General features: G+C 44.2%; 1 protein-coding gene across 5 annotated transcripts in view; it reads right to left on the bottom strand.

Annotated features, from left to right (window-relative positions):
• Positions 1–26138, bottom strand: part of TRAF5 (TNF receptor associated factor 5) — a 51434-nt gene that overhangs the window by 11495 nt on the left and 13801 nt on the right. The window contains exons 1-8 of one of the 5 annotated variants that reach the window (XM_042975556.1): positions 22474–22807; positions 21945–22112; positions 11500–11718; positions 9853–9910; positions 6703–6804; positions 4007–4171; positions 3129–3206; positions 2728–2802 (exon numbers count right to left, since the gene is read on the bottom strand). In XM_042975556.1, the coding sequence (XP_042831490.1) occupies positions 2728–2802; positions 3129–3206; positions 4007–4171; positions 6703–6804; positions 9853–9910; positions 11500–11717 (696 nt within the window). In that variant the 5' untranslated portion in view covers position 11718; positions 21945–22112; positions 22474–22807. The other 4 variants (XM_042975554.1, XM_007096157.3, XM_042975557.1 and 1 more) reach the window with 4 other exon arrangements.

The following is a 26138-nucleotide window of genomic DNA, read 5'->3' on the forward strand; positions in this document are numbered from 1 at the left end:
GTGAGGGTTTGTATATGCGTGTAATCATTGCATACTTATGAAAGAATTTCTGTGAGATAAATTCCTAGCAATAGAATTACAAGGCCACTGTATGGGCTCACTATTTTTTTTTTAACAAAAAATTTATTTTATTGTATTTTATTTTTTTTATTAAAAAAAATTTTTTTTTAACATTTATTTATTATTGAGAGACAGAGATAGAGCATGAGCATGGGAGGGGCAGAGAGAGGGGGAGGCACAGAATCTGAAGCAGGCTCCAGGCTCTGAGCTGTCAGCACAGAGCCCGACGCGGGGTTCGAACTCACAAACCATGAGATCATGACCTGAGTGGAAGTTGGACGCTTTACCGACTGAGCCACCTAGGTGCTCCTGTATTTTATTTTTTTAAACTAAGCTCTGGGTGCCTGGATGGCTCAGTTGTTAAGCATCTGACTTCCACTCAGGTCATTATCTCATGGTTCATGAGTTCAAGTCCCACGTCAGGTGAGCTCATGCCCCGCTTTGGGTGACCCCTGCTTCTCTCTCTCTCTCTCTGCCTTTTGCTCACTTGCACCCTCTCTCTCTCTCTCAAAAAAGAAAAGGAAAGAAAAGAAAAAAAGAAAAAAAAATAAGTAAGTTCTATGCCCAACGTGGGGTTTGAACTCACAACCCTGAGATCAAGAGTCACATGCTCTACCAACTAAGGTAGCCAAGTGCCCCTCACTTTTCATAGATATAACTAAACTATCCTCAGAAAAAGTTGGGATATTGTAAGTTGTTTTAATCTTTGTCAATTTGATGGTGAAAGTTATATTTCTTGTTATAATATACATTTTGGAGTGAGATTGAGTGTCTTTTCTTACATCTGTTAGTCAATTGAATTTTTTTCTGAAACTACTCATATATTCCTATGCCTACTGTAATGATTCTTAATATATTAAGGAAAATATCCTTTTTTGTCTTGTCATATGTTGTAAATATTTACTTCCAGTTTGTGGTTTGCCATTTGATTTTATTTATGGTATTTTTAAAAATCATATAAAAGTTTAAAATATTTGTGGTTAAACATCAAAATTATAGCTCCTGGTTTTGTGTTAGTCATCTAAGAAAGACTTTTATATCAAGAATAAAAAAATCCACTCACCTTTTCTTCTAGTATTTTTTATGACTTTTAAAATAAACTTTTTTTTAAAGTTTATTTATTTTGAGAGACAGAGACAGAGTGAGTGGGGGAGGGGCAGAGAGAGAGAGAAAGAGAGAGAGTCCCAAGCAGACTCTGTGTTGTCAGTGCGAGGCTCCATGCAGGGCTTGAACCCACAAGACCATGAGACTATGACCTGAGTCAAAACCAAGAGTCGGGTGCTCAACCGAGTGAGCCACCCAGGTGCCCCTAAAATAAACTTTTAATTTGGAGTAATTTTAGATGTACACAAAGTATGAAACAATACAGTGCATGGTATATCTTAATGCCTAAAAGTTTGATCCATCAAGAATCTGTTAAAATGAGGTAGAAAGCAAACTTTCTTTTCTTTGTATATTTTATAAATTGATTAAATAACATTTTTAAAGGTGTTTAACAGGTAATAAAATACATTTTATTTTTTTATTTAAAAAATATATATTTTTTAACATTTATTCATTTTTTGAGAGATAGCACAAGCAGGGGAGGGGCAGAGAGAGGGGGAGACACAGAATCCGAAGCCGGCTCCAGGCTCTGAGCTGTCAGCACAGAGCCTGATGCGGGGCTCAAACTCATGAACCTTGAGATCATGACCTGAGCCGAAGTCAGACGCTTAACCGACTGAGCCACCCAGGCGCCCCAATACATTTTAAAACATGATTTCAAATCAATTCCATCTCAAAATATGTGGTAATAGAAGGGGTACCATAAAACCGAGATTTATAATCATCAGAAGGATGACTCCAGAAAGTCTCAAAATCTGGTAGACGCAGTGGAGTCTGAATTAGAAATAATTACCATGATAGTTAATTTTATGTGTCAGCTTGGCTAGGCTACGGTGCCCAGTTGTTTGGTCAAAACTAATCTAGATGTTACTGTGAGGAACTTTTGTAGCTGAGATTAACATTTACAAATCAGTTGACTTTAAGTAAAGCAGATTACTCTACGTAATGTGGGAAGTCCTCATCCAACCACCTTTTAAGAGGAAAGAATAAGGTTTCCTCAAGAAGCACTTCTCCTCGGGGCGCCTGGGTGGCTCAGTCGGTTAAGCGTCCGATTTCAGCTCAGGTCACGATCTCGCTGTCCGTGAGTTTGAGCCCCACGTCGGGCTCTGGGCTCAGAGCCTGGAGCCTGCTTCCGATTCTGTGTCTCCCTCTCTCTTTGCCCCTCCCCCGTTCATGCTCTGTCTCTCTCTCTTTCTGTCTCAAAAATAAATAAACGTTAAAAAAAAAAAAAAAAAAAAAAAAAGAAGCACTTCTCCTCAAGACTGCAACATAGAAACTCCAGCCTGAGTTTCCACAGTGTTGGTCTGCTCTGCAAATAATCAGATTCACCAGTTCCCACAGTCACATAAGCTAATTTCTTAAAGTAAGTCTCTGTATGTATAGGTAGGTATGTATCTCCCATTGGTTCTGTTTCTTTGGAGAACCCTGACTGAAATTGCCAGTCTAAAAGTTCTCCAAAGTGAATGTCCTTCTGCATCCTGAATGGAATCAAAGAGTGAAATAAGCCCGCCAAATAAACGATACAGTAGAAGGCAGGGGCAGAAACAAAACGGCATTCCATACCTTTACAGTACAGCCATAGTGCTTAAAAGGACAGTCTTGTTCAGCTTCAGGACACACAGCGAGGTGTTCATCCACCTACGAAACAGACAGCCTCACGCCACAGAAATTCATCACCAGTTCTCCAACTGCCTGATAGAACTGCAGCGTGCAGGGGACCAAGGGTGGCTTGGGAAAAAGGGAGGGAACAGAACGGGAAAAGCCATGCTGAGGCCTGGCAGAAGGAGAGCTGTGGTAAAAACCGAGAAGAATTCTCAGGGAAAAGGGAAGGGAACACAGAGATATGGCTGTCGTGGGGTTATTTAAACCTTGGGCTTCTGCCTGTGGGATTTTATCAAACACATACCACATTGGTTACTAAAACTTTACCTTACGTAAAATCTAAGAGAATCATTTACAGTTACCTCAGATCTTGGAATCATCTGCAAACACTTGTTAGGACAAGATACTGGGTACTCAGGACACAAGTTTTCCTCATGATTCTGAAACAGAGAAAGTGTGATGAAACAGAGCCAAACTGCGCTTCCCAGGGTTCCCTACTATGGCCTCACAGGGTTTATGCATAGGTCTCTGGGGATCTGTGTTATGTGGCTTGCCCTCTACAGGAAGGTACAGCCTAGTTCCAAAAAGGACTAAATAAAGATGGCCGCTTTCTTCACGTAAATTAATTCAATTTTCCAAATATTCCAAAAGAAGGTCAGAGGGCGCAGGACTCACTGAGGGCAAACTTTGTGAGTCATCAGTATGGCTCCTCTGGTACATGTGAAAAGTACAGCACACTCTCTTTCTGCCTACATCCTGCCACTCCAGATGGACTGAAGCACCCTGAGGACACAATATCGTCACCTCCTCATGACCCAGCACCTAGCACTGCTCCTTGCACAATCACACTTAGTAGGTGTTCAAACAGTGCTTTCACCAATGATAAATGAGTAGTGTCCTACCAGCAAGGTTTTCGGCTTTTTACAGAACTCTAAGATAATTCTTTGGACCTATTTCTGTACAAAAATAAATTCACTGTGACCACTCAGGTAGAATTTAGTCCCATAAAAGACAATCTTTCTTTCTTTCCCTTTCTTTCTTTTTCTTTCTTTTTCTTTCTTTCTTTCTTTCTTTCTTTCTTTCTTTCTTTCTTTCTTTCTTTCTTTCTTTCTTTCTTTTCTTTCTCTTTCTTTCTTTCTTTCTTTCTTTCTTTCTTTCTTTCTTTCTTTTTCTTTCTTTCTTCCTCTTTCTCTCTTCTCTCTTTCTTCCTCTGTCTCTTTCTTTCTCTTTCTTTCTTTACCTGTAGATTGATTACTACCACATCTTTTTTGCAATAAAGGCATTTTTCCTCTCGAAACTGGCAATATGCGCTCAAATGTTCTTTCAGATCTTTCCGAAGGACTGGCTTCTGACAGTTCTCATTAGAACACTGCACGGCTTGAAACGGGCATTGCTGGAGGTGGTCCTGCAACAGATAACACAGGCCAGTGGGCCCCGCTGACCAGGGCGGCGGGAGGGGAGCCAGCTGGAAGCCTAGAGAGGGAGGGAGGACACTGGGGGCAGCTGGGCAGACAGGGCTGCAGAGGAGAGGGCACAGATGGGGCTGCCCAGACGGAGGCTGTGATGGCTAGCCTTGTTTGGTAGGAGTTAGGAGGACAGGGAAGATGGCTGAAGAAGGAAGCAAGCTGAGTCTATTTCAGATTATCTAGTAACATGCCCGAATTTGCAGGGTAGTTCCTAAACACTTTCCTTAGGCTTGCTGAGTAATTTACCAGTCCTGCAAGGGCATTTTTAATTTCTTCTGTGCACCCTCCATCCCCACTGCCAGCACCAAGTACTAATCTCTGCATGGCAGATGGTAAAAGCTGGGACGGAGGGAAAGAGCAAATAAGAGTGGGGCATATCCTAAGTACATGAAGGAAGGAAAAGGATTAAAGGAAAAAAGGGGAGGGAGAGAGAGCTGTTCCAGAGTGGTCAAAAAAAGCAGATGGGGAAAAAAAAAACCAAAACCAGAATCACAGGCCCAAGAGAAGCTGGGAGTGGTCAAGCTTGTTAGTCAGGAAATGTTCTTAATCAGAATACGAGACAACAATAACATGGACAGTGTTCGTTCCAGTATTCTTTATGGTATCAATTTTGAAAAGCAGGTGGTATATCTTTTTTTTTCTTTTTGAATGTTTATTTATTCTTGAGAGTGAGAAAGGAAAAGGGAGCTAGTAGGGGAGGGGCAGACAGACAGCGAAACAGAGGATCTGAAGCAGGATCTGAGCTGACCCTGACATGGGGCTCAAACTCAGGAACTGTAAGATCATGACCTGAGCCAAAGTTGGACACTTAACACACTTAGCCATCCAGGCGCCCCCAGCAGGAGATATATCTTAATAAATGCTTTGGATCACTGCAAGTTATTGTGATGCTAACAAGTTATCAAAACCCTATTGATGTTATTCCCAGCAAGATCCCTTACAATACTGTTGGCAAGCTCCGGCCTGTGGGCCAAATCTGCCCTGTTACTTGCTTTTGTAAATAAAGTTTTTCTGGAGAACAGCCATATTTATTTGTTCACATACAGCCAGGGGCTGCTTTCCATCTGAAATGGAAGAGGTGAGTGGCTGATACACAGATTGTATGGCCTGCAAAGCCTAAAAAATCTACCGACTGGCTTTTGACAGAAACACTTTGCTGACCCCCTTCCTGAAGGAGAAAAACCAACCAGTTTTTCTACAGGAGGTAAATAAATATTACAGCTACTCTCCTTTACCTTTAGTAATAAGAAACAAATAGTGACCGTTGAAATCCGTATCTTCTCCAAAATTCACTGCTGCTACCCCTCCGCTCTCACCAAAATAGTGAACATCCATCAGGACTCTCCTGCCTGAGAACCTTCACCTCACCTTTGGAAGCCAGGGTGGTGGTGGGGGGAGGCAGGAGTGAGGGGAAATACAAAAGAAACAGGTGAAAAGACACCAGCCACTCTTCTCTAGAAAGTGCGGATCTGGTCACAAAAGCTGATGGATGGATGGTCCATTTGAGCCTCATTTCCTTTTCAGCCTTAGTGACAACAAAGCTGGAAAAGAGGCCTTGCTCCAGGGCCTATCAACCCAGGAGAAGTTCAGTGAACCTCCAAAGAAATCCTGGGGTTAACAAGGAAATCATTTACTCATTTATAAGCTCAGTGCCCGGGGGGTTCGGAGGCAAGGTGGAGAAAAGGCTGAATCACCTGAAATGTGTTCCAAAAGATGTGGGTGGGAGAGCAAAACTTCAGCAGCCCCCAAGCAATTCTCTGGAAGCTAGAGATGCCCGCTTCTTATTCCTGCACAGTGTGATCAAACCTGATACGGGCCTGCCGTGGCACAGCCACATTTCCAGCTTCCCATTTATCGAGCTTCCCCAGCTGGCTGGAAGAACCAGGTAGGGCAGTTCCATGTGAGAGAAACTCCCCTTCACTACTCCTACACCTTGTGTGTTTGCAGCTCACACCAACACTTCCCCTTTAAATCACATCCTAGTTCTGCTCTGCTCTATGTTATATGCCTCGGATCATAAACCAACGGGCTGGGGCCCACAGCTGCTGGAAACACCCACCAGCATCTGCCAATGCTTTGGGGCAGGGACCCTTGCAAACGTGTCTTTGTGCAGACTGCCCTGGCTCCCACCCTGGGGACCCCAAATCTTTTACAGTTCCCCAGAACTGGCATGTCCTTTTGCTCAGCATGTCCCACAGCTTCTCTTTTGGGTCAATGACCCCTAACCCACAGTGTAGGTCTAGCACATATAGTATGCCCTCCGTGCATTCCATATGAGATGGACCTCTTCACCCACACTTAGCTCTTGGAGTGCTGCACTGTAGCCAACTGTATTGCTAGACAGGAATTCTCTGAGGGCAACCCAATGAACCCCCTATCATGCTTTGCCCAGTAACTGTCACATAAAGGTGTTCAATACATGCCACTGGAAAGATAGCCAAAGCAAATATTGGTCATGAGTAACACCCACCTGGTATCGCCCCAGAATAATCTTGGCATTACATGAAGGAGCATTTTTGCAATACACATATAAGTTCAGGACTTCTCTTTTGCAGCAATTGTCTTTAAACACCTAAAAGAGAAACACAACAGGTCTCATATACTCCAAAGCTTCAGAGCAATGTGAATGAAACTATGATTAATTTGGTCTTCAGATACATCTCAAAAGTCAGGTGGAGGGGCGCCTGGGGGGCTCAGTCAGTTAAGCATCCAACTTTGGCTCAGGTTATGATCTCACTGCTCATGGGTTCAAGCCCCGTGTTGGGCTCTGTGCTAACAGCTGGGAGCCTGGAGTCTGCTTCAGATTCTGTGTCTCCCTCTCCTCTCTGCCCCTCCCCAGCTCACACTCTGTCTCTCTCTCTCTCTCAAAAATAAATGAACATTAAAAAAAAAAAAAAAGTCGGGGCGCCTGGGTGGCGCAGTCGGTTAAGCGTCCGACTTCAGCTCAGGTCACGATCTCGTGGTCCGTGAGTTCGAGCCCCGCGTTGGGCTCTGGGCTGATGGCTCGGAGCCTGGAGCCTGTTTCTGATTCTGTGTCTCCCTCTCTCTCTGCCCCTCCCCCGTTCATACTCTGTCTCTCTCTGTCCCAAAAATAAATAAAAAACGTTGAAAAAAAAAAAAATTAAAAAAAAAAAAAAAAAGTCAGGTGGAAACTTCCAGACAGTGGTTGGAATGGAAATATCAGATTCGCCACCATAAAAGAAAAGGCTTTTTCAGATACGTATTTCCAACAGGCCACTGAACATACAGGCCAGGAAATTCAATGCTCAGCACAGTAGGCTGCAAGAGAATCTCATGGTGCACTTGACCTCATATGCTCAAAGGTCAGAAGGTGGGCTGTGGATGAGGGTGACGCTTTCAGCTTCCTGTCACAGTATAAAAGTTTGTATTAGTCATCAGGTACTGTCACTGAAGCTGTGAGGACTTGCTATTTCAGCACACACCAGGGGTTGGCAAACTTTCTCCATAAAGGATCAGATAGTATTTTCAGCTTTGCAGGCCACAATGCAATGTTTTCTTTTGCAACTATTCAACTCTGCTGCATACAATACTTAAATGGATGAGCTTGGCTGTGTTCCAATAAAACATTTATGGACACTGAAATGTAAATTTCATATAATTTTCACATGTCACAAAACGTTATTCTTCTTTTGACTTTTAAAATAAATTTTTTGTTGGGGTTTCTGGGTGGCTCAGTCGGTTAAGCATCCGACGTTGGCTCAGGTCATGATCTCGCGGTCTGTGAGTTCGAGCCCCACATCGGGCTCTGTGCCGACAGCTCAGAGCCTGGAGCCTGTTTCAGATTCTGTGTCTCCCTCTCTCTGTCCCTCCCCCGCTTAAACTCTCACTCTCTCTGTCTCTGTCTCTGTCTCTCTCTCAAAAATAGATAAACATTAAAAAAAATTTTTAATAAAATATTTTTTTGTTTTGAAATAGTTTACATACTCATGAGATGTGCAAAAGTAGCACAGAGTTCCTGTGTACACTTGTTTGGACTTTTTTCAATGATTTATGTGAAAACCATTCTCAGCTCATGGGCCATACAAAAACAGGTGGAAGGCTGGATTTGTCTCAACATATCTCATGTTGTAGTATGTCAACCCCTGGTCTAGTGCATGAGGCAAACACAAGCACGGCACTGTCCTCTACTAGGCATTTGGAAAACACAACATAAGAGCATAGACAAGGAGCATGTACATTAGACCAGTGCTCAGGGAGCTTCCTGGAGGAGGTGATGCTTGAACGTCCTGTAACAGAATTGTAGAGGAAGAAAACTGAGCTTAAAAGAAGTTTTTTTTTTTAAATTTTTTAATGTTTATTTATTTTTGAGAGGGAGAGGGAGAGAGAGAGAGAGAGAGAGAGAGAGAGAGAGAGCACACACGTGCACAAGCGGGGGAGGAGCAGAGAGAGAGGGAGACAGAATCTGAAGCAGCTCCAGGCTCTGAGCTGTCAGCACAGAGTCCGATGTGGGGCTCGAACTCACAGACTGCGAGATCATGACCTGAGCCAAAGTCAGATGCTCAACTGACTGAGCCACCTTAAAAGGAAGTTTTAAGGGAGAAAATCTTCATGATCAGGGGTTAGGTAATGGTTTCTTAGATGCAACTAAAAGAACAAGTGACCAAAACAAACAAAAGACAAGTAAGACCTCATCAAAATGAAAAGCTTTCATGCTTCAAAGGATACCACCAAGAGTGAAAAGACAGCTCATAGAATGGGAGAATATTTGCAAATCATACATTCGACAGGAGCCTTGTATCCAGAATATATAAAGAACTCCTAGAACTCGACAATAAAAGACCAATAATCCACTAAAAAATGGGCAAAGAAATTGAGAAGGCATTTCTCCCAGAAGATACACAAATAGACAAAAACATGAAAAGATGCTTAATATCATTAATCATTAGAGAAATGCAAAGCAAAACAGGTACCCACTAGAAAGACTGTAATCAAAATGATGGCCATTAACAACTTTCGGCAAGGATCTAGAGACATTAGAACTCTCACAGTCTGCTGGTAGGAAGGTAAAATGGTGCAGTTGCTTTGAAAAATCATCTGAAGAAGCTCCTCAGAATGTTATACATAAAGTTACCATTATGGCCCTAAACAAAATTACCATACGACCCAGCAATTCCACTCCGAAGTATACACCCAAGAAACATGTACACTTTACTTTATGTTATTATTTTCCAAGAAACACATATACTTTAAAGGTAAATTTTATGGCATATGAATTATACTTCAATAAAGCTATTGTTAGACATAATAATAAAAGGAAGTTTTAGAAATTAACTAGAGGAGAAAGTGAATTCCAGGAAACAGGATGTTTAATTTCTCCAAGCAACTTAATGTACCTGGAGCTGGTGTTGGAAGGGGATCAGGAGGGAGCAGAGTAGAAATTTGGTTGCGGGCAGGGGGAGAGGCATCAATAAAGACCCAAACAAGCCTCTGAAACAGTGGTAGGAGTAGGGTTTGGCCTGACCCCACACCAGAGGAAAGTGGACTCTAAGAAAGGCCCCCCTCTCCCGCTACTGCTCCAACCTCTATATCCAGTTCAACCCAGGACACTGGTTTCTCCATCACTCAGAGAGCCGCTAAACCAAAGCGGTGATTTTCTTACCTCCTGAGATTTGATAACCTCCTTATCTACAGGGCAGAGTGGGACTGCATTTAATTCTCTGGAGAGAAAAATAAAAATAGAGCTGGAATTAAGAGTTGACCTCAAACACTCTTCCAAGAGCAGCCCCAGCACTCCAGCCATGCTTGACCCCTTCAGCTCCCCTGAACAGACCTGGCCCTATCTTCCCTCCTGCTGCTCCCTCCCCCAAGAAGGGTTGTGTCTCTCCCCCACCTCCCACTGCAGTTTCAGCACCTTCCCAGTCTGCCAAAAAACTCCCATTCATTCTCCAAGATGCAGGTCAAATAGTCAGTCCCCCAGACAGAGTTAAATGTCCCCTGCCGGTGCTCCCACGGCAGTCTTTTGCTTATCCCACTGTGCCACAACCTGTCTCTTCACTAGACTGGAGCGTTCTGGAGGGCAGAGAGTGGGTCCCGTTCCACACTGACCTCCAGCTCTTCCTCTCTGTACACTGAAGCTTAGTTTAGCAAGGTGCCTGGAACACACAGGTGCTGAATAGACAAACCCATGAATAAACGAGAATGTGCTGTAATAACCCTCTTTCCAAGCTTGGTAGGAAACAACTTACTTAGTGCCCTAAAAAAACCCCCAAAGCCTGCTTCCATAGCTTCCCTGGTCTTCTCCCTCAAAATGGTATGACCCAGGTTTTCCCACTGCCCTAAGTGGACAGCATCCATTGCAGAGAGGTCCATTCTGGATGTGACACCACCTCTGCCTTAAGGCAAGGAAAAGTCAGAGCAACAACTACACAGACCCCCGTGAGATGCAGGTCCTTCCCAACACAGACTGTGCATCAAGGTTTGCCTCGCATGTGGTCTGAATGTCAAGAAAAGGTGACTATCATGAGCCCTGAGTAATGTAGACGATTGTTGAATCATTACATCGTACACCTGAAACTAACAGAACACTGTACGTTAATTATGCTTGAATTTTTTTTATCTTTTTACTTATCGTTCATTTTTTATTATTTTTTCACACCATCAGACTAATTATTCTTGCTGATTTAAGCAGAACATAAAACAAATATGGATCCCAAGGCTTACTTTCAGAGCTACCAGCATAGATAAATTACTACAGCGATCCAATCCGGAAATCCCTAGTTACCAGTAAATCACTGCATGAAAGAGTAAATGAGGCCCTCTTTCCTCACGGGTAGGATTATAATGTTTCTTAGATTTTCTTGAAAAAGACTTCACATTTTCTCAAACATACAGGAGAAATATATTTCCTCTCTAAGCCCTACAGTACCATTTATGTGCTCTCGTCTTAAATATAGAAAAATTACAAATTTTGAAATTGATTTTATAAATGTCCATATTCTAGATAGAACTCTCCAACCTGTACAATATTAGATATTAAACATGGATTCAAAAGAAGTTACCAGGAATTGAATTTTTTTTTAAAGGGAAAAAAAAGGTGACTATCAATAAGTGAGAGGCCAAAAAAAAAGGTTACTCCTCAGGCTCTCAGAGAGAGCCCCTGGGAGAGCCCCTCCTCGCGTTCGCGGTTCTGCGGCCAACCACAGCAATTCCAAAAACCACAATGACAGCCGAGTGGCCACGTTCGACACTTCCATCCCAGGCACAGCCACGCCTGGTCTGGCCAGAGCTGCAGGCCCTGCCCACTCACCTCAGGGACAGGATGCAGTGCTGACAGAAGCGGTGCCCGCACCCCGTCTGGTGCGGGTTGTGAAGCACTGAGTGGCAGAAGGCACATTTGTAACGTTCTTCCAGTTGTTCCACAAACCGGTACTCCGTGTTGGGCTCAAAGTCCAGGGAAATGGAGTTGCCGGAATTCTGGCGGATGAAACCACAGGGGACCCCTCCTTGCTCCTCAGAATAAGCCATTCTGGGGGAGGGGGGTCAAGAGAAGGAAAGTTAAGTGTGCAAATACCAAAACAACTACAGCCATCAGGTGTTGTAGTGGTTGGTTTCCTAACTAGTGCACTGTCACCCAGAGTCATTCTGTTATAACTTTGTAACAACAGTGACGACCTCCAGCCACTGGAGGGCTCCTGCACAGGGGAGATGTCTCCGGGGGTGGTCAGGAGGGAGGCTGGACCAAAAGACTTGTAGCAAGATTTTATGAGACTTCAGCCCCTCGTCCATCAACCTTTTACAGATGTTAAATTATCCTGTCAGTTTGGCCACATGCACGGACCAAATAACTATGTTCTAAGCAAACTCTTATTATGGAATTTTCTTCCGCTCAGTTGAGAGAACTGAAACAAATACTTTGTCAACATTTTTCAGAAGCAGGAAACTTTTATACCAATACATTTCTTGCAATATATGTAGCCACATCATTTCTCACCTGCACTAAATAAGCACATTAACTGCTCTCTCGTCCAATCCATTCTCCATACTATAGCCAGAATAGCATTTTCAAAATGCAAGTATGATTGAAGGTTCTCTCCTCTCATCATTCAGTGGCTTCCCAGGATCTTAGGGGAAAGTCCACAATGCTGAGAGCTACAAGACTGCATGCTCCCCACCCAGCAGCATCCCAGACCTCTCCTCCCCTTGCTTTCTGCACTCCAGCCATATAGGCTTTCTTTTCATTTTTCTAATACATCAAGCTGTCTCCTGCTACAGGGCCTTTGCATAAGCTATTGCCTCTATCTAAATGCTTCCCCTAACCCTTTGCAGTCTTCTTCCCTTCACATTCATGCTTCAAACTTCAAGCATCATATCCTCAGGTAAGTTTTCTCCTTTCCGCCCTCCTCTCCCCTCCCTCCGTCTAATAGCAGAACACCCACTCATCAGTCTATAAAACATGCATGGCCTCCAGGGAGAGGCTAGGGAATAATGGTAGGTGGGTGGCCAGGGGTGAGTGTGTTTCATTGTATAATTCTTTTGAATTTTTGAACATGAGTATATTACCTCTTCAGAAATAAACATTCAAAAACAAAAACTAAACATCCACTGTTCTATGTGTCATAGAATCAAGTTCTGAAATTCAGAACCGCATTTGATTTTAAATTAGACATGCAGGTCACCTGGGTGGCTCAATTGGTTAAGTGTCTGACTCTTGATTTTGGCTAAGGTCATGATCTCATGGCTTGTGGCTGTAAGCCCTGCGTGGGGCTCTGTGCTGACAGTGTGGAGTCTGCTTGGATTCTCTCTCTCTCTCCCTCTCTCTCTGCCCCTCCCCTGCTTGCACTCTCTCTCTCTCTCTTTCTCAAAATAAATAAACTTTTTAAAATAATAAATTAATAAATAAACAAGTAAATGAATTAGACATGCATTTGTGTATTTCATTTATATCTGTGCCCTTCAATGACACATAGGTCACATCCGATCTTATTCATTGTTGTGTCTCCAGCCCTTAGCACTGAGCCAGGCATGGAGAACTCAACTCTTTGTTGAATTATTATTATTGGAAGGACTCTTTGAAACTCTTCAGCAGGACAGTTATAACTAGTGTTGCTCTCTAGCACAGTGATCCTTTTAACTTTTTATAAGGATTTTCTCTACTTTTGAAATCTGATGAAAACTCTAGACCTTCCCCCCCGAAAAGAGCACACATACCTGGTCTCAGGACCTTTAAGGACCCTCTGAACCCACCAGTGGTCCCCAGGTTAACAACAGCCTTGCCTCCCCTCAGGGCAAGCCTTGCCTCCCCTGGAGTAAGAATACTGTCACTTTTGGCACAGTGCGGGGAGTGGTGCTTCCAGGGCGTCTGGCAGTTGGCTAAAGGATGGGAGGCAATCGAGGGTGGTCCCTGGAGGTGACAGCCTTCCACATGGCTAGGGAACAGGAAGGCTTGGCCTTCAGGCTTGTTTGCTTTGGCTTGCTCTTGAGATCCCTCAAGATTTCCCTGCAGCTGATGAAGTCAACTGGGCCTGAGAGCAGCTGCGCGGCCTGACTGTGCGGGTGGGAGATGGGTGCCATCCAACACCCAGCTCGGCTTGAGTCAGCTGCAGACCTCTCCCCTGGCTGGAGCGGGCTGATATGGGGTGTGGCCGCCATGAATGGAGCAGAGTAAGCAACTGGCCTCTTTCAGCTAATAAAGCTTTCTCTTTGGAGGAGCCCAGCTCAGCAGAACAGGGGATTTTTTTTTTTTTAATCCTGGGGTTTGAGACCAAAGCCCCACGTTTTCCTCTCTATGTTTCCTGCAGAACTTCAAGGGTGGTAGGTAAACAGCACAAGATGTGATTGTTCCCCTTTTAACAGGGCTTACTCTTGAGATTTCACAAGCCTTAATTATGAAGGTGAAAAGGCATAGTACTTGATTTACATGCACAACCCTAATCCCCAAGATTCACCTTTCTCTCAGAGAAATGGAAAAACCAACTCCAAACCTCCCTAATCGGCCCTGAGTTCTCTGGTCCCAAGGGAAGACAACAACTCATGTCCCACGCCCATCTAGGATTCTCTCCTAAGACCAGGCTCATGTCTGTGTCACAAAGCATCTAAATTTGGACTGTCAGAGATGTACCCTAAAGCAACGGGCTTGCTCAGCTCCCAAAAGAGGGCAGTTAAGATGTAGTCTGAGTTCAGTCTGAGTTCCCTTCCACCACATTCTATCCTCTTTCCTAACAAAATATTTAATACACTCATCTGTGTGTCCATCTTTCTCTACAATAGCAGTTCTCAAACTTTTTGGTCTCAGGACCCTCCCTTCCCCGCCCCCCCCCCCCCCACTTTAGACTCTTAAAAACTGAGGACCCAAAGACCCAGAATAGCCAACACAATATTGAAGGAGTAGAACAAAACTGGAGGATTGACACAACCCTACTTCAAGACTTACTCTAAAGCTATAAAACCAGGATGGTGTAGTAGTTGTGAAAGAACAGACAGATAAATGGAACAGAACAGAGAGCCCAAAAATAGACACACATAAATACAGTCGACTGATCTTTGACAAAGAAGCAAAGGCAATACAGTGGAGCAAAGACAGCTTTTTCACAAGTGGTGCCAGAACGACTGGACATCCACATGCAAAAAAAGAATCCAGGCACAGACTTTACGCCCTCACAAAAAGTAACTCAAAATGGATCACAGACTTAAATGTAAAATGCAAAACTTTTAAACTCCCAGAAGACAACAAGGGAGAAAACCTAGATGACCTTGGGTATGGCCGTGACTTTTTAGAGACAACACCAAAGATGCAAACCATAACAGAAAGAATTCATAAACTGGATTTCATTAAAATTTCCTACTCTGTGAAAGACACTGTCAAGAAAACGAGAAGACAAGCCACAGACTGGGAGAAAATATTTTCAAAAGACACATCTGATAAAGGACTGTTTTCCAAAACGCACCTCACCCGGGAAGAAGACAAAGAAGCACATGAAAAGGCGCTGCACGTCATATGTCATCAGGAAAATGCAAATTAAAACAACAATGAGAGGGGTGCCTGGACGGCTCAGTCCACTAACATGGTTAAGCATGTGACTCTTGATTTCGGCTTGGGTCGTGATGCTGTGGTTTGTGGGATGAACCCTTGCATCAGGCTCTGCACTGACAGCATGGGGCCTGCTTGGGATTCTCTATCTCCCTCCCTCTCTGCCCCTCCCCACTCACCTCTCTTTCTCCCTCTTCCTCAAAATAAATAAATAAACATTAAAAAAGAAAAGCAATGAGATACCACTACTCAACTAGTAGAATAGCCTCAAACCCCAACACTGCCGATCCCAAATATTGGTAAGGATGTGGAGTAACAGGAACTCTCACTCGCTGCTGGTGGGGATGCAACACTTGGGAAGACAGCTTGGCAGATTCTTACTAAACATCTCTTACCATCCAGGAATCCTTCCTTGGTATTCACCCACAGGAGCTGGAAACTTATGTCCACATAAAACCCTGCACACGGATGTTTATAGGGACTTTATTCCTAACTGCCAAACCTTAGAAGCAATCGAGATATCCTACAGTAGGCAAATGGATAAATGGTGATACACCCAGACAACAGAATATTCTTCAGCACCAACAAGAAATGAGCTACAGCAGTGCCTGAGTGGCTCAGTTGGTTCAGCGTCTGACTTTGGCTCAGGTCATGATCTCGTGGTTTGTGAGTTCGAGCCCCACATCAGGCTCTGTGCTGACAGCTCAGAGCCTGGAGCCTACCTCGGATTCTGTCTCCCTCTCTCTCTGCCCCTCCCCTCACTTGCACTCTCCCTCTCTCAAAAATAAATAAACATAAATTTTTTTTTAAATGAGCTATTTAGCCATGAAAAGATGTGGAGGAATCTCAAATACATATTATTTAGTGAAAGAAGCCAATCTGAAGAGCCTACATACTGTAAGGTTCCAACTATACAACACTCTGGAAAAGGCAAAATTATGGAGGCAGTAAAAAGATCAGTGTTTGCCAGGGGGAGAATGGAGGCAGGGAGAGATGAATAAGTGGAGCACAGGATTTTTAGGGCAGTGAAAACACTCAGTATGATACCATAATGGTAGATACATATTCTACATTTGTCCTAAAACAACACCTTATCTGACTAAGGACAAATCCTCCAAGAGAAACTCAATTATTATAAACCATCTCTCCAGAAGTTTCATCAACCAGGAAAGAGTAACTCATCACAGGAGAAGAAACTAGAAGGTGATACCCAGACAAACCTGGTCACAAACTATCACAACTCTTCTAAGGGATCATTCATCTTTTCCTAAAAATCACTCACTCCCCACTAAAAAGCCTTCTTCCCCCTCCCTTTTCCCTCTTACAATGAATCCTGAATTCCAAGCCACCTCAAAGAGCTATCCATTTTTCCCTGGGTATCTCCCATGCATACATGAGTTATATATGTTAATAAACTTGTTTGTTTTTTCTCCTGCTAATCTGTCTTTTACCACAGGGGTCTCAGCTAAGAACTCAGAAGAGTAGAGGGAAAATTATTTTTCCTCCCCTAAACAATGTAGGTTCATCAGCTGTGACAAATGCACCTCTCTGGTGGGGGATACATGCACAATGGGGAGGCTGTGCATGTGTGGGGCTGGGGGATCTGTAGGAAATCTCTGTACCTTCTGCTCAATTTTGCTGTGAATCTAAAACCACTCTAAAAAATAAAGCCTCTTAAAAAATTGAGGACCCCTGAGTTTTTGTTTATGTGGGTTCTCTCTGTTGATATTTATCACTTTGAGATTAAAACTGAAAACTAAAACAAATATATTTCTTGGGGGACCCGGTTGGCATTTGACTCTTCATTTTGGCTCAAGTCATGATTCCAGGGTCCTGGGATCAAACCCTGCATCGGGCTTTGTGCTAAGCATGGAGCTTGCTTAAGATTCTCTCTCTCTCTAAAATAAAAAAATAAAATAAAATAAAATAAAATAAAATAAAATAAAATAAAATAAAATAAAATAAATTTAAAAATAAATAAGTATTAAAAATGTCTACTTCTTTATTAATTCACTTTAAGATAATGAGCCAATTATATGTTAACATAAAACATTTTTATGAAAAATAGCCATTTTTCAAAACAAAAAAAATAAGTGAGAAGAGTGGCATTGTTTTACATTTCTACGCATCTCTGGGCTTAACAGAAGATAGCAGGGCTCTCATATCCAATTCTTCCACGTGCAGTGTATTACAGAATCACACATCATGAAGCTTTTGCAAAACACCACTGTATGCTCAGGAAAGCAGAGTAAAGATGGCAAATGATATCTATGTAGTATTATGAAAATAGTTTTGCTCATGCAGATCCCCGGAAAGGGTCTCAGGGAGGCCAGTTTGTACAATTTGCCAATTTCTGTGCCCGAACATACCTGAACTAAGTAAGAGCCCATTAGCTGCTTTCCTGCTAAGAATTGCCCCAGCACCCCCGGGGCCCTTGCTCTATCAGGCTGCTGGGTGGGCCCATGTCTTGTCAGTCTTTGTGCTGGGCGGCCCAGCACAGTGACCTCACAGACAGTCTCCTTGCCCCTGCTGATTGACCAGCAGAGTCCTGAGGACCCGATGCCCCACGCTCCCTCTCCCCACCTTTGTGTCTTGCTCAGCTGTAGTCAGCACGCAGAGGTCATCTACTGACCCTGTGCACTCTCTAATCTGTTATCTTGCCCGGTATTTGTTCTTATGAAATTGAGTTTTTATCTCATTAGGTATTTTTTAAAAATAAGCACTTATGTTTTGCTACACCATAGGCACTAGATGTTTTTGGACAGTATTCTTGTATATAAACTGAACTGTGGTATCTCCCAGGACAGGGTCTGTCTCCTGCCTCTGAAGCTTTTTCGGGCGCATGACCAGTCCCCAAAATGGAATCAATTCAAGGTGTTTGTTCTCTGACACAAGACAGTCCCAATAATAGAACTATGAGGGCTGCTGTTTCTTTGTCTAACAAATATATTTCTCTAATTAATTGAACATTTCCAGTGAGTACTCTGTCATTCCCAGGCAGCTATTTAGTGGAAATAAATAAGAGTTACATTTTATTAAAATCTTTCCCCTTTGGGTATAATAGCTTATGTAACAGGAATAGTAAAAAGAGTTCAGTTCTCGCAAATAAGAAAAGTCATCAAAATCACTATCAGGGCTTGTATACCTCCCTATTGGAGTAAACAGTGCCTTTTTCCTTGGGAGAAGGTATTTGCAAATGACATATCTGATAAAGGGTTAGTATCCAGAATCTATAAAGAACTTAGCAAACTCAACACCCAAAAACCAAATAACCCAGTGAAAAAATGGGAAAAAGACATGAATAGACACTTTTTCAAAGAAGACATCCAGATGGTTAACAGACACATGAAAAGATGCTCAACATCAGTCATCATCAGGGAAATACAAATCACAACCACAATGAGATACCACCTCACACATGTCAGAATGGTTAAAATTAACAACATGAGAACAACAGGTGTTGGTGAAGATGTGCAAAAAGGGGAACCCTCTTAAACTGTTGGTGGGGTGTTCTCTCTCTGGAGAATAGACTGGAGGTTCCTCAAAAGACTATAAATAGAACTATGCTATGATCCAGCAATGGCACTATTAGGCATTTACCCAAAGGATACAAAAACACAGATTCAAAGGGGTACATGCACCACAACAGCCAAACTGTGGAAAGAGCCCAAATGTTCACCAACTGATGAATGGATAAAGAAGATGTGTGTGTGTGTGTGTGTGTGTGTGTGTGTGTGTGTGTGTGTGTATATACATACAATGGAATATTACTCAACCATCAAAAAGAATGAAATTTTTGCAATGACATGGATAGAGCTAGAATGTATTATGCTAAGCAAAATAAGTCAGAGGAAGAGAAATACCATATGATTTCACTCATATGTGGAATTTGAGAAACAAAACAGATGAACATATGGAAAGGTGGTGGGAAGAGGACAGGGAAACAAACCACAAGAGACTCTTAACAACAGAGAACAAACCGAGGGCTGATGGAGGGAGGTGGGTGAGGGATGAGTGATAGGTATTAAAGAGGGCTTGTTACGATGAGCACTGGGTGTTGTACGTAAGTGATGAATTGTTGAATTCTACTCCTGAAACCAATATTGCACTATATGTTAACTAACTAAAATTTAAATATTAAAAAAAAAAAAAAAAACAGTGCCTTTTTCCTGCCATTGATGGAACTCACAGTGTGGGCCTCCTGCTGAAAAGTTATTTACTCAAACCTAAAAAGACAACAGAAAATCACATATAATATGCCTTATAAACCTCATTTTTTAGCTTCATAAATTACTGCATCTTTTTCTCGAGAATTTTCTAGATATTCCAAAGGCAAAGCTGTAGATGTCAGGATTTAAGTTCTTTACTTACAAATTTCTTCTGATTCATTTTTGGGGAACACATAATGAGCAGTCTAACATTCTGAAGCAACAGGAGTTTAGGTTTTAGTTACAACAGAAAGGACACACATCTAGCAGAATTCAGTCTCAGGTTTAAAAAAGAAAAGTAGGTCCTTGTCTACTTTTCTTTAAAAAAGAAAAGTAGGTCTGTCTGTCTGTCCACACTACTTCCACAGGACCCCAGACATCTTGTTTAGATGAATGAAAGAATGTTTTTATAAATCATTTCAGACTTTGTAAGATATAAGGCCAGGAGCTATGCTCCCAGAGTTTTCAAGATCTGATTCTTGGGAGTTACTAGTTACTATGGATGAAATTCCAGAGTGAAAATGGCACAGGCCCAGAGACCTGGGCTCCATCCCTGCTCTGCCACTCACCAGCTACGCAACCTTGAGCAAGACACCCCACAAAGCAACCTCATTTATACATCCCTGCATGGACTCAGCATGCACATGTCCTGGTTTGGGTCCCAAGAGTGCAGAGATCTGTGATACTACATCTGCTGTTGGAGGGTCTCCAAGTCAAGCAGAGGCAAACAGACACAAGAATGATGCATTATAACACCCTTGTAGCAAGTACCACAAAAGAACTGTTTGAGCCCAGGTGAAGGGTAGCTAATGCTTTCTGAAGTGTCTGTGCTGATTTCACAGAGAAGAAAACATCTCACCTGGTCTTGAAGAAGTGGGGAAACATTTTCTACATGAAGGAGATAAAAGAATTTTTCAGAGGCTATCATAAAAGTTCTGGAATGGTTAATAATTAACTGTAGGTGAAGTGGAATTAAGGGAACGTGCCAGTTATTTGCCTGTCGGTTCTCAGGTCCACTCTCTGCTCCCCTGCCCTGGTCTGCATCACCTCGTGGGGTGAGGGTTGGCCCCCAATGCTCCTTGGCTTCTGGCTAGATTCGGATAATAAGAGACACTGTCAAGACACTGAAATGTGGAGGGAGAAGCCAGAGTATTTCTCTCCCATCTCTTGGAGTTGGGCAGCATCTCAACAGTGACTGGGTCTCCTCCATGGCTGAGGTGGTCTCCAGCTCCTAAGCTCTAGAGGGGGTGGGCAGCCTCCCGCATGACTCATCTCCAAGTTCCCTCACCCCGAGTCTCCTGTTCGGCTTCCCAGCTTACCTGTGTAAGCTGATTCCTGTGTAACTAAATTCCTGTCAGAAACCCCTAAAAAGGTCGCTGTGAGATGTAAGTGTGGAGAGAGAGGGAGAGAGAGGAGGAGCATGGCATGAAGGGCCCTTAATGAATGCCAGTCAGGAATTCCAAATTTTACCCCAAGGTTTAGATCTTTTTAGGGATGCTGAACATACAGGACAGGCCCAAACAGGGAGTTCAGGGGAAGAGGCTGATCTAACAGATAAAGAAGGATGACAATGGCCTGATCCAAGGCAGGGGCAAAGAGAAGCCATGTTTGTGAGGCATTTCTGAGATAAAATGCAGAGAAATGGGTTAGAAATGGGTTCCGTGGAAGGGCCGAAGGAGAGGACAGTGGAGGATGACTCCCAGGTTCATCTGATGACACCAATGGGAGAGGATGAAGGAGAGAAGCAAAGAAGCAAGGATGTGGGTAGGGGGTATATCCAGGTTGAGGTCCGTTAGGGACAGTCTTAAGAGAGTAGAGGTGAGTCAGAAGACAGGACAACTAACATCTCCTCCAGAATAAATGACGTGATTCCTAGGAATGGCCACATTTCCTTTGTGGTATCAATAAGTGGTTTTAAATTGCCCAGGGCATTAATTTTTTTTTTTTTTTTTTTACTTCACAAATAATTCAGTTGTCATTTTAGTGATGGCATTTGACATAACAGGTTTAGATCTATGTCAGGAAAATAAGATCTGGAGAGAGAAGACATCCCAGAGAGACAGCAGTGGGAAAATTCCTTGGAGCCAGTATTGAAGTCTGCGCTTCCCACTTATACCTGTGGCTACAGCGCAGACCTTGTTTCCTCCCTCCTTGGGATTGAACGGGTGCTCCTTCCCCCAAAGTAACCCCTGTTCAGCCTCATGTGACCCTCCACACCTTACTAGGTCTGAGATCCTTCCTGCTAATGACTTCTGGGGTCCAGAGGGGTTGGTAAGTGTCTAGCAGTGATGGGGAAGGGTTTGAGGACTGTGGGAGAGGCCTACAGCCTTCCCCAAGGCTCATTTGTAAGGGAGGGTCCTGAGATCTGCAGACTCAAGAGAGGCTGCCTTCTCTCACAGGTGGGACTTACAGGGCCAGGTAACAAGGTGGGGGCACAAAGGCTGGGCAGGAGGCTCAGGATGGTCCTTGAGCCATGGGCAATGGAGGGGTAACACTGCACTGGCCAATGAGACCTACCAGTCATAGGATGGGCTGCTAGAAGGCAAACTGCCCATTTCTCAGCTCTGTTCAGGCTTCACCAGCATAAGCAGCCAGCTCCCTGATGGATGCTCACATTCAGCAAGAGGGGCAGGTGCAAGGATGTTATTCCCCAAACCCACCTGAGAGCCAACAAAGTGTCCTGGGCTAAAATTAAAGGAGAAGAGATGTGGTTAGTAAGGAGGAAAAGTTAAAATGTCAAATCCCAAGACGCAGCAACCCGAGGAGACTCTGGAATCTGTGCCCTGGCTCAGACAGCCAGGTGCCCACCAGTTAGAAGGATAGGCAGCTCCCTCTCTCAGTCACCTGGCCTTTGAATTCTGAGATTCTGCTCTTCCAAGAAGAACAGCTACTACCAGGAAAGTGAAAAAAGAAGAGGAGGAGGAGGAGGAGGAGGAGGAGGAGGAGGAGGAGGAGGAGACCAAAGAGGAAGAAGAATAAAGGCATTTTATCTAGTACATTATCCTCATTGCACGAGGGAGAAGTGAGATGGATTTCAAGTGCTTACCAAAGCCTGCATCTTCAATGGCTCAGAAAGATCTTTCCTTGGAAGATGAAACCCCTCAAGAAAACTGCTCAGCCTCAGCTCCAACCCCTGATCTTCTCTTCCTCTCCACTGTTTCCATAGCTTAACACAACAACAGTACAACTGCACTGTGACCTCTGGGAGAAACTGGTTTTATTTTCATTGACCTTTCACCATGCAGGCTAGACAAAGAGGAAGGGCCTTGGAGAAATACAGAAGTAATGAGGCCGTTTTCCATCAGGCATAATGTGGGAGGGAGACCATGCAGAGGCCAGGTGACACCACAACAGCCAGATAATTTGTGACAACAGCTCACCAAACCCACCACCGATCCACGTGACGGCTGGCGTTGGCACTGCAGAAGCAGAAGCAGAAGCAGCGTGTATTTTCTTTTCCTTTTCTTTTCCTTATGCTTTCCCAGAAGAGGGTTTTCTTGGATACAGGATGAATGATGTGGGTAAGCTTTTAATTCCTGTGAAGAGAAGTATGACTTCTCTCCAAGTTGTCAGGAAACTCCTGGTTCCTTGTTTTCCTGGGAGTGCAGCAAAGCACCGCTGGTGAAGAAAAGGGGGTTCAAGGGCTGAAGGGCATCCCCGCGCCCTTCCTGGGGCACCCATCTGAAGGTACCCCGTGGCACCTGCTCCCTGAACATCAGTCTCACTCACAGGGAAGCCTCAGAACCCTCCAGAGTCCACCTGGCTCCAAATGATGCTGAAGCAGACCTTTCAGATTTGCTCTCAGAAACGTAGACCAAGAGAAAAAAAATAGAGAAAACACTACTGCTCTTCCCACGTGAAAGTTTCTTCTTTAGGAAGCTTTGACTCTATCTCTCTGCCCCTAGCCTCAGCTCCCACTCTTTCAAAGCCCTCCCTGCTGTCGGGGTTCAGCTCCTGGGCGAGCTCCTAGGGAGAGCTGTCTTCATTGATTCCCAGATACTCAGAGCCAGCCCTATGCCTGGCACACAGCACTCAGTGTTGGCTAAATAAGGGACACCTAAGATTAACGTGAGGCCTTGTTGGAAAGGGGCTGTCAGAAGGAGGGCCACGAAGACAACCTAGGACAAATCTGAATGAGGTAGACAGAGGGCAAGGGGACAATATGAAAAGATATGAATGGGACCTAAGGGCTGGAATTGGATCTGGGTCAGGATTACACGCAGTGAGGCTATGTCTAGGCTCAGAGCCAGCTAATTTACATGCATAGTCTTGTTTTAATCTTGACAGCAGCCCCAAGATGTACGTACATCATTAGCATCCCCAATTTGTTGAATGAGGAAACTTACAGAGGTCCTATGGCCAGGAAGCAGTGGAGGCCTTCAGGGGATAAGGAGGAGCTGGGGGTTCCTCTCTGCTTCTCCAAAGTCTGACAAGAGGCAGTGTGGTATGTTGGCTAGCACCATGGACTCTGGAGTCGACCTGCCTAGGCAAAAATCTTGATTCTATCCCTGAATAGCTGTATGACTTCAGGCAAGTTACTTGGTCTCTACACTTCTCAGTTTCTTCATCTATAAAATAGTGATAATGATAATGATAATTACCTTGTAGAATCTTTAAAGATTAAATAAGTTAATACTATACATTAAGGATCAGCTGGCCCACCACTTGTTTTTGTGAATAAAGTTTTATCAGAACACAGCAATTCTCATTTGTTTACATATTGTTTATGGCTGGGGTTTTTGTTTGTTTGTTTGTTTGCTACCACAGTGGAATTGATCAGCTGTGCCACAGACCACATGGCCCAAAGCCTAAAATATTTACTATCTGGTTCTTTACAGAAAAAGTTTACTGACCCCCCTCTGCATGAAGAGCTTATAACGGTGGACACAGGAAATGCTGTGATGACTATTATTATTATTAAGCATTTGTTCCCAGAGTCCCTCCATCAAGGTCCCCTACCCTGGGGATGACCTGACTGCCTGACATGTGGGGCACAGTATCAGGCTCTGGGGGCTGGGGAGGAACAAGACACAAAGGGTTCAAGCCTGCTCCTATGGGGCTTACAAGCTAATGGAGGAGACAAGGGAGTAACAAACTACGGTGAGTCCTTTGAAGAAAATAAACAGGATGTTGAGATAGAGAAACAGGAGCAGCCACTTGGACAGGAAGGGCTCACGGAGGAGGGGATACCTGAACAGCGAGGGGAGGAAGGGGAGGAGCAAATGTGAGGAGTAGCAGGAAGGACTCTGCAGGCAGCGGGGACAGCAAGGGTAACGATCAGTTCTGGGAAAGGCCTTGCCATGTTCAAGAAACAGAGAGGCCGGTGTTGCCTAATGTCAGGGACAAGAGGAAGAGCAGCAGGAGATCGGGCCGGAGCCAGATCACATGGGCCTGGTCGCCCACGGGAAGGAGTCGGGTATGTTCTAAGAACACAGCAATGGGAAGCAGCATGAGTACTTCAAGGAGCCAATGGCAGTGTCTGCTTTGGAGCCTAAAAAGACCATTCCAGATGCTGCACAGACAATAGACTCTGAGGCTGGGGACAGGGGTAAAGCGGTCAGGAGGGTGATCTCTATGTGGGGACACTGTAGCCATCAGGGAGAGATGACACAGAACTGAACTATGGTGGTGGCAGGGAAATGGAGCAAATAAATGACCGAATATGAAGCTTGGAGGCAGGGAGGACTGGAGGCTGATGCCAGGATTTGGACCTCAGTACCTTGGGGGAGGTGGTTCTGTTCAAGGAGATGGGGAAGAATGAGGGCAAAAGGAGGGACATGAGGAGTTGTTTTGGTCCATGAGGAGGGAAAGAACCTCATCCCTTTCCTGAAGACAACCCTGCACGTAGGAGACAATGACCTCAACCACTCCCCAACATCTCTTCCCCTCCCCCATGCAACCTGCCTAAATATTCCCATTTCCTTCCCATGTTTTTTCATGCTTGTGTGTGTTCCCTCACTCACTGCTTTTCTGTGAATGCATTTTGCTTTTGCTGTATCCCTATATTCCTACCCCTCTCTGGTCCCCTTGTCTAGGCACAGAAGTGATGGTGACAAATGACAGTTCTGATCACAGAGTTGAGTCTGGAGAGCCCATCCCCCCCCCACACCCCACTGTCCCCTCACCTACAGTCAGCACTCCCATTAAGGCTTGAATCACAACTACTCCCTTGCAGGTGGGCACAGCACCTTGCTGATTCATCTTCACTTATATGCATAAGTTGAACCCATTTCCATGATTTCTTCAGATACCACGCCCTCCCCCAAACAGGGTACTACTCCCCCTCATCGAGGACCCTTCACTAAGCTAACTGCTCTCTCTCCACCCAGAGCTGCCTTTCTGTTGTCATTTTTCTCACTTCTCTATTTCCTCCTCCAAACACATTTTCCTCCTCACTTCACCCAGTGCGTTATTCTGAACTCATGCTTACACTGGACTATCTCCCACTAAATGTTCATTCATTCGGTCACTTTGTGTAAATCTTTCCCTTGCTGAGGACCTACTGCATGCAGACACTGATGGGGAAGCAGAAATGCAGCACGGTGGGCCTGGATTCCCTCCACCCCCACTCCCACCAAGCAGCACCTGCATGGGCCACTTAGCCCCCTCCCCTCCCTTCCATTCCTGGCTCCAGCATTGCCTGCAGACCTGTGTCCCTCCTAGGGTCCCATGGGCACGTCCCTGAAGCCTTGCCTGCTCTCCCAGTTCATC

This window comes from Panthera tigris, chromosome F3, assembly GCF_018350195.1.
Source record: "Panthera tigris isolate Pti1 chromosome F3, P.tigris_Pti1_mat1.1, whole genome shotgun sequence".
NCBI lineage: Eukaryota > Metazoa > Chordata > Mammalia > Carnivora > Felidae > Panthera > Panthera tigris.